This window comes from Ammodytes marinus (genome assembly GCF_949987685.1).
Source record: "Ammodytes marinus genome assembly, chromosome: 9".
Taxonomy (NCBI): Eukaryota; Metazoa; Chordata; class Actinopteri; order Uranoscopiformes; family Ammodytidae; genus Ammodytes; species Ammodytes marinus.
In genome coordinates this window covers 12311033-12323038 of record NC_137213.1, presented here as the reverse complement: position 1 = coordinate 12323038, position 12006 = coordinate 12311033, and the positions used below count along the sequence as shown (strand labels likewise).

At 41.0% G+C, this 12006-nt stretch overlaps 1 protein-coding gene across 1 annotated transcript in view; it reads right to left on the bottom strand.

Annotated features, from left to right (window-relative positions):
• LOC307255153 (receptor-type tyrosine-protein phosphatase mu) overlaps nt 1-12006 on the bottom strand; it is a gene marked incomplete at both ends in the record, with an annotated part of 168280 nt that overhangs the window by 120724 nt on the left and 35550 nt on the right. The window contains one exon of the mRNA XM_080033786.1: nt 3309-3431. Coding sequence (XP_079889912.1) covers nt 3309-3431 — 123 coding nt within the window. The remainder of the gene's footprint in view (nt 1-3308; nt 3432-12006) is intronic.

Genomic DNA, 12006 nt, shown 5'->3' with positions numbered 1-12006 from the left:
AAGCTCCATTCTCCAAGGCTGAGCTGGTTGTTGGTCTTGGCTGAAATGGCTGTATATTGTCATTGGAAATCAACAGGCCTGACAGTGACAGTTGTGCCCGGGGTTTCTCCAAGTTGGCTCCAGAGAGACACAACACACTGGGGAGCGCCCAAGCAGACACGCGGAGCCTTAGAAAAAACTGGGCCGATCCACCCTAAAAGGAGCCAAAATATGCAATCAGAGCTGTGCGGAGGGATAAACAAGCCCTACTCTCTCCGTCCAGACCTAGCAATTAGGTAGGGATGGGATTTTCGTAAACAACCACCAAGAGTTTCAGGCACTACTGCTTGTCTCTTCTCGGTGTGACCAAAGGGCTTCTTGTCCTAGTTGCGTTTCATTTCGCTTTTCCGTTTCCCTTTAATTTACATATGGGGGGGGGGTGGAATCGGGCCAGTTAGGTTGTGTGTTTGTAGATCAGCGTGCCGGCATCCAATTCAACACATAAAGGACTCAATGGTGTGTGTTCTCTACACTCACCACTATGACATAGCACCTTAATTTAGTGTTTTTCCTATTGATTTCACATCAAAGATGGGGTGCCGATTTCAGGCTTTGTATCTTTTTAACCTTGAAAACATTTCTTCTTAAGGAACTCTAGAAGTGTAGTTCAATTTGTTCATATTGTCATCTTCTCTTGGCACTATAATTTATCGAATCACACACACACTGGAGTTTTAAATAGAAAATGAAGTCGGGATGCTGGACAATTTTACAAAAACCAAGATCAAATTTAAGGAATTTCTTTATACATCCAGTGGCCAAAAAAAAAAAAAAAAAATAACGTCCAAATAAAATTGGACGTCATCTAGAACACTTGGTTAAGGTTGCAGATAATAAAAATTTGAACATACATTGTAGGTCTGATAGAAAACCAACTTTGTCATGCTACACTTTACTGACACCCACACATGTACTTTCCACCACAGCACATTATCAAAGGGTAAACTAATCTCTGCATTGGCACCAAACATTGGCACTAGATGTAAATCATAGATGCAGTGTCATCCAAAATTCCATGGACCATTAAGATTGAGGGTTTCAGGAGAGATAGAACTTTAAAATGTATAGAATAATTTGATTTGCTCCGAAACCTAAGTGAGAAACGGTTTCAATCATCATTTCAATCATACATTCACATTGAGAACAACCCTATGTGGGCAGATACTGTCTACAACCAATTTTAAAAGTGTCTAAGGTAGCGCCATGCCTTGGGTTCAGAACAATCTGTTCTGAGTATGATAAGGTCATTTGTGAAGTCTCGTACGTACAGGTTAAGAGTGAGACAGCAATCAGAGGTGAGATAGCTTTTCTGCCAGTGTGGCTTTCACCGAAATGCATTTCCAGCCATCAAACCCTCCGCTCCAGTAGCCCTAAAACAATTTCAGCCGTCAAGTACACTACATTTCACATCCCTTTGAATGCGGTCAAAGAGGAGAGATTGCAGTTTCGCGTGGCAGGTTAAGTGCTCACACTGAGAAATGTAGAAAGAGCTGCAACCCGCTAATTAGGCCCAATTCGGGACGCTCAGGTGGAAAACAAGCCTGTCTGAAGCGCACTCAGACTAGGAAGCACAATCAGGGACACCTCTTAACCAGACATGGGATTTTAATCAGATGTGTTAAATTTAGACCATGCGCAGGGTGTTAATTTGTAGGTCAAGGCTTTTCCAGATTCGACTGTAACCTTTGCCCAGCCTCCATGTGTCCCTACATTAATCAATTGCGATAGAAAAAAAAAGTAGACACTTCCCCCGCCATGAAAAGTAATTTCTCAGGGGCGGTTTAACACACATCATCCTGATGTGCACACAAACAGGTCTGGGCACTGGCTGCTTAAAATTAGTGAGGGCCTGCTAATTAATTCCCCCTCCGTCACTAGGGGGGCCTAGTGCAATCTATCTGTGATGCAGCCTTGGTGAGATTAGGTGTCAGATAGGAGAGGAAAACAATATCCATTACTTTACAACGCTACCTTTTTAACGAACACGCACGCGCACACGCACGCGCGCGCACACGCACGCGCGCGCACACACACACACACACACACACACACACACACACACACACACACACACACACACACACACACACACACACACACACACACACACACACACACACACACACACACACACACACACACACACACACACACACACACACACACACACACACACACACACACACACACACACACACACACACACACACACACACACACACACACACACACACACACACACACACACACACACACACACACACAGTCAGTCCATTAGTCCTAATTCCTTATGTGCCTTCTGCTCAGTGCTGGTGGTATCTCTTTTCAAATCAAAAGCGATCAATGGAACATTAAAAATAAAATGTATGTGCAATGTACACAAAATGCATGGAAAGTATTTTAATGAATTTCAATATGTGGCTGATGAAAATGCTTCTTTAACTTAAATTGATTTAAATATTTTGATATTAGTTGTAACTTTTTGTCGCAGTTAATGTGTATGTCCCTAAGATTCTGTGTAGTGCATACTAATGAGAAAATGTATTGCATTAACATCTGAAATTGACAAGAAAAGGGTTTATCTTAAGAGGTTGTACTTACACGATCAAATAGTACATGGACATAAAAGCTATAATCAATATTGATAAGTCTTCAACACTAACTTGTTTGAATGCAGCCTACATAATATTACAATGAAAGTCAGACCTATAGCCTAATCAGAAAATGTTTTCATGTAAACACCTAAATCATCAGACTGAGATGGCAATTTCGGAGATAAATCTCTTTTGTCGAAAAACTAGAGACAAATTTGTCATGTCTTTTCTCTGTTAAATCCTGTGAATGTTTGCAACATTTATTATAGCTGCGTGTATTGCTTGCCCACACATGATCTTGCAGAGTAATATGAACTGTATTTAAAGGATTCTGTTAATCATGGCAGAGGTCATGGACAGCTCATGTTCTTCAGTGCACAAAATAATAGCAAGATATTCTGATATACATATGAATACATGTGTATTTTCAATTTGTCACAATTTGGAAACCTATACGTACCAACGTTTCTATTCCCATAAATGTTTTTCTTCCCTGGCTTAATACCTTTTTTTCTATAAGCGGGTTCTTATTGTATAGCAAAATAACATTCCTTTATGTTAAATATATAATAAAAAAATGCTTTTCACACAAAATAACAGTGTCAAAAGTGCAAAGATGTATTCCTTGTGTGGTGAATCATCATTTCTGCACTTTGCGAGTGTCACCCTGCTTACCTGAGGGCATCCACGAATCAGATGAGGGCTTCTCTCTGGCGGTGGCCTGCTCCCAGTCAAGGTCATCCTCTCTGCCTTGGCTGTAGCCACACGCAGCCAGCGGCTTCTCAAAGTTACAATCGCCTGCGACAAAAGGAAGAAATACATGGTTATGCACTTTTTCCATTAACTTGCTGCACAAATGAATGAATACATGAATTAATTCCTACTCCCCCCTTTTTTTTTTTTTGCCCCCAGCAGTATTCATAATGTAATATGCCAGACAATGAGATGCATTTAAGTGAGACAGAGTGAAGGATTACTGTAGTAGGCGAGGCACAACATACATTACCGTCATTAGCAACACGGCAGTCCAATTTCACAATGACAAGTATGAAGTGTCCAAACTCCATCATCGTTAGGCATTATGTTTCAGAACTGCGCCACCATCAGGGATAAATTGATTGATTTTCCTTGCCGGCCACAGAACTTTGCTGTTCATGCGCCCCTTTACTGCACAGAGCCACTCTAATCCTTTTTACGAGGCTGCTTGTAAAAATGACAGCAAACAACCATTAGGGCCCAGGCTTCAACCAGGCTTGGCGTGTGATCGATTAACACAAATATCCCTTTATTCCTCGCACCTTAAAGGCCACACAGAGAATGTGAGGGTTGAGCTTTCTTTTTTTTTTTTTTTTTACCCCTGAAGTGCTTTTCAATCCACTCATAAATCTACAAAAAAAAGGAATGTCAGAGCAATATGTTACTGTAAAAGGACTGTGAAACATATTGGTGGCTTTTACACAGTGGGAGGTCGCTTTTAAAAGAAGTGAGAAGCCTTAGACATGATATTAAGTTGCATCAGATGCATGTTTACAGTGCTTCTGTGCTGATAACAGATGTACAGTTTTTTTTAACCTTTATTTATACAGGTAAATCCCATTGAGACCGAAGACTCTTTTGCAAGGGAGACCTGTTCCCATTCCCACGTTACCATTCACACACACATTCATACACCGATAGCAGGCTAACTATCGACATTCACACGAGGCAAGTTGGGTGAAGTGTCCTGCCCAAGGACACAACAACCATGACACAGGTGGCAGGGCGGGGATCGAACCTCCAACCCTTTGATCATCAGCCGACCCGCTCTATCAACTGAGCCACAGTCGCCCCAAAAGTACATTTTCCCCGATTCTTGAAAGAAAATAATCCCAATGTTGAATGTGAAAGTGCCTGCTTGCACATTGTTTATAAGTTTCTAAACACAGATGCCATAGAGATTTGAGTGCCTCTTGGAGTGTCCCTTGAGCCAGAATCTATGCCAAACCAAAACCAATATCTCATCTCTTACAAACTCCCTCTGACATTCTGCTGCACAAAGGCTACATGCCCAGGGTTTTGTTTTCCCATTTATCTCTCTGGTGACATTTACAGTACACGTGCAAATGAGTGGCCAAACGAGCAGAACACGGGATAATTAATATGGCAGCTGCTTAATGATATATTTGCTGCTTTGTCTGGTTTTTGAGGGGGTGGACATAGAAAATGGGAGTGATTGCCAAAGTATTACAGGTCAAAGGTTGAGGATTCTTTTCTGTCTACCCTGGATGGAATATCACAGAAGCAACTTGTTCGAGAAGCTAACTGTGTGTTAGAGCTGCGTCTCACATGGTGGATGGTGCATTGAAAAAAGTCAGAAAGTTGAGTGTGGAACGATGGACACTTATTATCCTGAAAGGCCATCTTACCTACGTAGCAGAAAAGTTGGGAATAATAAGTTATTTTGATTGATACTGTGTGTATTTTGATGCTTCTAAAAAATATTTGTACACTATGGTATCGATTTAAAAGATCAGGGTACTTCTTCTAACACTGTAGCTTTATAAACTATATGTTGTCAGAACCAGGGACTTTTGTAAATTCAAAAAATGAACTTGTTATTTTCATATTTACCATACAAAATGTTATTCTCCATACACATTTCCCATGCCATATGGATTCATTCTTACAGCTGAGCTGTTATGGTGAGCTCTTTAGCATTCCTAAACAGCAGTTATATACTAATAGGGTGCAAGTTAGCTTATTATTCTGTATAGCCAGTTAAACCCTGATCCACTTAAAGCACACATCCCGAGCCCATACCACGTCACTTTTTGATTAAATGTGAAGGTGGTCGAAAACATTTGCAAGACTGGCCGAAAATCTGGGAGAGTATATCTGAATGATAAACCCTCAAGATTCACCATCGATATTGCCAGTGGAGTTGGTGGTGGTCAACAGATGGAAGCCATGTTGTCCTCCATCTCCCTGATGTGACTGTGAAATTATAGAATGATGAAGGTGGTGCCGAATGAGTAGCTCAGTCGACTTTCTCTCTAGGTTTAATACAAACGTCTGTGTTGCCAAGCTGTAACTTGGGAAACCATTAACAAGTCTTTGGCTGCGGCGTCACAGGGACTGGCTCCATTCCATCAATATTTTGACTCAATAGTTCCAAGATCCTTTGCTCCGTGCCGCCCACCTTCCTCTCACAGCATGGCCGATCTCAAACAAACACCCAAAGGTGGCTTTTATTGGCGTTTGATATTCAAATCGATGGCATTCGCGAGGAGCAAAATGTATTCCGAGGCAGTGGGTGACGGCCGTGGAGAGAGAATTTCAAACACTGAAGAAAGAAGAAAAAAAAATGCCATCAAAAGAATATGCACTTAGCAGAGCCTATTCCTTGTTTGATTTACAGAGGTTCCTTTAAATGTCAACTCTGTGTTTAATAATAAATGAAAAGGGATGCTTTCAAACGCTTTCAGTTTAAAACTTCATCCTTTTAAGACATCATTAGATCGGTTCTTTTAAGGATTCTCTTGTTGCTCAATTAGCTTGAATTCAAAAGACATAGAAAATAAACAACTCAGTTTGATTGCTTACAGGTGATAAATAAGAGGTTAACAAAATATACTGCTTATACATGTTGGCTTATATCACCGATATGGTCTCCTGCTGTTCGACCTGCAATAGCAACAGTTATCTGACTTTATGGCAGTATTAAATGCCAGAACTTGAATAAGAGACACTTAAAATACCTTTATTTTACCAGAGTTTTTACAAATCCAAGCCTGAAGGAGAATGCACTCATTACGACCCACATTACATCGTATAGTCTTGGTAACTATGTTCTCTTATTGATTCTGAATAGATCTGAAACCAGTGTGGGCTGAACAAACCCATAGGCTGCTGCCTCTCCATTGACAACACTAAAGTACCATTCCGATCCGTTGCTTTCGCTGAACTATTTCGACCATTAAAGACACGGCAAAAGGGGGTGAACAAGCAATACATCAATTTGGCTTTATTGCCTCTTGGTATCAGACTTCAGTATTGGGAAATTCTCCAATAACGCCTGCAACTTTTTATCGATTTACTGCAGAACGGTTTAGTTTGGAGGTAAAGATTTAAGCATCTTGTTCTACAAAAATAACATGGCACCAGAAGTTTTCCTCAAACATGAGACTTCCTCTTTGCATCACAAATCAAAAGAAGAAATTCATCACCAAACACATGTTGCACACCATCCATGCAAACTAATGCCTGTTTCAAGAGATTGTGCACATGAATGCATCAATCAATAGCATCATAATAGTACTTCTCTCCGTAGGCGGTTTATATCGCTCTCGCTGCCACCAGTGTGTGGCACAACCGCCATATAATCACGCTCGACAGCTGCTGAAATAGATCTCCCAACGAGAGGCTGCCAACTCTCTGAAGGAGATTTAAACTTTCAATAAAAGCTTCTATGAGGTGTGGGTAGTCTGCGACTACGGATGAATGTGCTCCTCCCCGTCAACATTCCCCTTTCAAGAGAAGCAGGCAGCTTGAAGCTAAAAAGGTGGCCCTAGATATGTCATGAAACAATTTATTCCTGAGTGAGAACACACAATAGTCTTTATATTCTCACGCAGAGCGCATTTCAAAGAAATCTATCCATCTTTTCCCGACCTGAGCCAGAGGCCAGAATCAATATCTCAACCCCTCAATGCTGGAGCCAATTTCTCCTAAAGATTTTCAAGTCAGACTTAAAAGGCCTTTTGTTATTGCACCTGTAACAAAAGTAAACTTTAAGCATTAAAAGCTGTGTATGAAACTTAGGTATTGTAGCAGAGTGGTATGCACAGTCCCCTCTGTGAATGCCAATGAAAGACTGTGGGAAGGATTGTGAGGGTTGAAAGAATATTGAAAGAGCAGATCTGTGGTAAAAAAAAATTTTATAGGAATAAAGTGTTATCCTTAGTGATGTAGTAATTGACTTTGCTTTGTTTATTTGCAAGATTACATTTGTAAAGTAATTTTTTTTTCTTGTAGATTTATGCTTTTTCTAATTTAAATGTCATTTTTACTCATTCTAATTACTCATATGGTTATTTAGCATCACATTCAGAGATGCTGATCTGAGACAAACAGTTGTTTCTAATGATCAAAACAAAAGTCATTAGTTTGCCTTTTTGGCAAATATACTTATTTGCATTCCAGCAGAGTTAAACGGTAAGATTGATTTTTACATCTGTCCATTCAATACAGAGCAGCCAGTTAGCTTAGCTTAGCATGAACACAGCTAGCCTTGCTTTGTCCAAAAGGTAATGAAAACGATCTACCAGAAAATCTTCACTTCACTACTTCTCCTTCTTTATGTTATTTGTACAAAACTGATTTGCAAAAATTACAAGTTGTGGTTTTAAAGGGTGTTATGTAGGCCTATGGGACTTTTTCTTGGGCAGCTTTCTGTTTTGTTTGATGCATGATGCAGAGAAAGAAGACCGAAAGGCAGAACACAGCAAAACTCTGGACTTTGAAGGTAGATATCCTGGTTGGCATCCGTACGATAATTAATAGCTATACTGCATTGGTCATTCTCTCTACCTAGTAATTTTGAGAGAGTTACATAGGCCGTATAACAAAGCGAGGAAAATAACGTCAGCACCATCAGTGTAGTGTATACAGTAGCTTCTATGGCATCAGATAGAATATCCTCCCAGGGTGGAAACGGAGCCGTTTTCGAGCATCACCACTGCTTCGGTCCCAGTGGCAGGTATCATTGCTGCAAGACCCCCTTAGCCCTTCTGCCAATTCTGCAATTACCAGCCTTGCAACCTGCTCTGTCTGGCAAGGAAATCACAGGTCTGCTCTTTGGCTCAATATGCCTCAGTCTATGCACTTGTTTTAACAAACATCTTGTCTGCTGGCGTCCCCGCAGACAGAAACCACAAGGCAATCTTGGGTAATTTAAAACCAATGTCGACTATCTCCCTCCACCACCACCAGTTTAGAGCTCCAGGATCCTGCAGCTAAGCCCCTTAGGGACTGATAGGCCTTTTCACTCTGGCCCTATTTCACTTATCTATTGGCAGCTCCTGCTAAATCCTATCTCTGCACTGAATTGCATGTATATATACTATCTGTTTGGGGACTTTGAACTGAGGGGTGGGATTTAGACAATCAATCTCAATATCATTATCAATCACGTCTTGCTGTTCACCACATTGATTCGAGGGGAAATAAAGAAGTTGGAGTGGAGATTTCCGCTGATAATCTGCCTGGCTCAGCCATGTACTTGTCGGCACTGTTTCGCAAAACACAACCGACAAATCACATCTATGGTGACGGAACAAAGTCAGGGCAAAAAGAGAACACCGCATATGAGTTAAGACAGCGGAATGTGTCTGATGACGTAGGAGTCTTTGAATTTTTTTTTGTTGCACAAACTCATTATTATAAGAAAAAGCCGTTGGCAATATAGTGTGTGCAGCTCAAAAGCATCTCATTATAAAAACATCTTTGCCTTTACAGGGCACTTTTTTTTGTCTTGTCAACCAAATATCAACTTGATGAATGTGAATGTGCTTTACATCAGGAGTACAACATAGTTCCTGATCAAAACCACCCTTGTGCACGCTTAGATGTACATTGAAGATGACAGGCAGCCGTCTCCTTAGATGTGCAAAATTTTGACAGATGATTTTCAAGCTATGTGTGCTAGCACTGGGCTTGACGTTCTCTTCCATTGCGCCTGTCAAGAGCTTCCAGTAAATGACTTCAAATCCATCTCCATTCTGTATAACCTGCCAGGCACCAATTAAGATGAATATGGAATCTAACTCAGAGACATGGAGGATCCTTATTGTGATTTTTCCCTAAGCAGTAAAAATGAGGTCCGTCTGCATTCAAGTATCTTCCGATATCACAAAACTTCATGTTATTTTTCTCTTAACAAGGTTCATTTTGAATCACATTTTGACAGATTTTTTACTGCAAGGTTAAAGGTGGAGTCAGTGATTCTGGAGAACGCTTGTTGTCAAAATCACTTTGTCAAAATCAGTGAATATCTCCTCACGAACAGATACCCGTCTGTACTGTGTGTAAGCACTGAAATAAAACAGTAGTAAAGCAGTAGGCTACAAATAAAAACACATGCTACCTGTACTTCCATAGCGATTCATCTTTGCCTATTTTGAAAGCATTATTGCTAACTAAAGTGGGTTGGTCCTCGCAACTTTATTTACATACCCGTTTACAGAGTCTGGGCTGTGTAATAACGAAGCGCAAACACAGAAGCACGAAGATCGTGAGGGGATATTTTTACAAGCGTTTTCCAGAATCAGTGATTCCAGTTTTAAAAAGGTCAATAAATATACTTCAGAGGCTAATTTACACTTACGAGCAGGAGAGCTTTCCAAGTATTGAGGATCAGTTTGAATTTGTTTCTAAAGACTGTGTATGACCACCTGCTGTTCTTGGTGTTCACAGTTTTGCAGAGACGTTGCTTAGCCGCATCCTTATTTGACAGCAACAAGGCTGGTTAACAATGGCTTCTCCTCCTTTTGTTCCCAGCATCCCCCATTCTTGTGTCTATCCACACAGAGCGCTACAGTCTGTCTGTCTCAGTGCCTCTGGCCTCCAGAGAGCGAAAGAGAGACGGAGAGAGAGAGAGAGAGAGAGAGAAAAAACAAGGCTGTTTCCTATTGAGCTTAATGCCTGTTGGAACACAGAATAGCATAAAGAAACAGGCTTGTTTGGCTTCTCATTTTCCTGTGTTCAACATGTCCCCAGAAATGACACGGTGATTGAGCACAAAATCAATGTTTATTTGTTGCACAAGTTAAAAACTGCACCGAGGGGATGATGCAAGGCTGAGAATACTAAAATGCTAAGACTTTGATTGTCAAATATCCTAAATAAAAAATGAACAACAATCCCTCTGTGTCTGAATGCACTGCTGTTTTTGATGTGTATTCCGTGTTGCAGAATCAACCGCTCAAAATCAGCATTAACCCCATGCATTGATTCACAACACAGAAGTAGCTCAATACCTTACGACGGGAAATTAAAACTTTCCCCCAGTGTGGTTTCACATTTGATTCAGTTGTACTGGGCCACTGGCCTGAGCTTCAATCAATGAACGGCAACATAAGAGAGTTGAAAGCTCCATGGTTTTTCCAGATAAAAAGAAAATAGATTCACACCTGGACAGGGAGCTCTCTGGAAGAGAAAAGCCTGTGCTCAATGAAGAAAACAACATCTCACAGTGGACGAGACTCCAGACTGAACCCCTTCAATCCTCCCAAAACCTGCTAAGTCAACAAACCTTTGAATTCCGCCTTTAGAGTGTAAGGAGGGATGAAATGCTAAGTATCAGTATCAGTAGTTTCCCCCCCATTCCCTCAGTTTCCCAGACTCTAATTTGTCAAACACGCAAGTAACAATGCCAGAAATTAGCCCAAAGGGAGGTTCCCTCTAGAGGAGAGAATGATTATGTTTGATCATGGTATAAACAAGAATATTAACATGCTTTGTTGGTTTTCCAGAACTGGAACAAATGCCTGCTTTTATGTGTGGAGGAGGAAATAATTCCAAGGTTGAATGTCAAAGAATTAGAGAAATCACTAAAGCTAATTAGAAAATGTAGAAGAATAGAAGAAAGGTTGAATCAATCCCTCTTGAGAAAGGGAGGGGGAAAATCTAGGCCACAAGGCAACGCTTGTGCATTCAGGCAGAATGATCAGCTTGATGGAATATCATTACTTTGCTTTGTGTCGTGACATATCATCAATCACAAATGCAGTAAGTTTTAATACGCCGTCACACAAAGGCACGTCGAGTTTGGACAGTCTGAACAGACAGGTGGGCGGACAGTGCACAGGTGGAAGGTGGATCCAGGACCAGGGGCTTTGCCTTGACAGGTGTGTGTGGTTGAGGAGATTTCAATCCCGGTGGGAGCTTTTTTCAAAGTGCCATCTTAGGGGTCTTCACCTGCACACTTCAAAAACATTCAGACCCTTTGTTTCTCTGCAGACCCATAAATCAGCCTACCTGAAAGGGTAAAAAAAAACCTTGTGGCCAAGCTTAATCCTCCAGGGTCAGGGGGAGCCACATGAGCCCTGCTTTTAAATGTAGTGCATGTGCTGAGGTCTTGTGCTTGGCAACAGGAATAGAGTCTGCAGACTGGTTAGTGTGAATCTCAAATGACGTGGGAGGAATTTAAGACAGTGTGGATACTTATATCAATAGGTTCACAAATACGTGGCATTTCTCTCTATAAAATACTTATTTTTTTGACGTGGTAGCCTATAGCTAATTCTGCAACTCAAATCCCAGTTCATTTGCACTGTGTCAAAATGCTACCCATTATCACAGTTGATTGGCCATCAGTCTGTTTCTAATTAGGCAT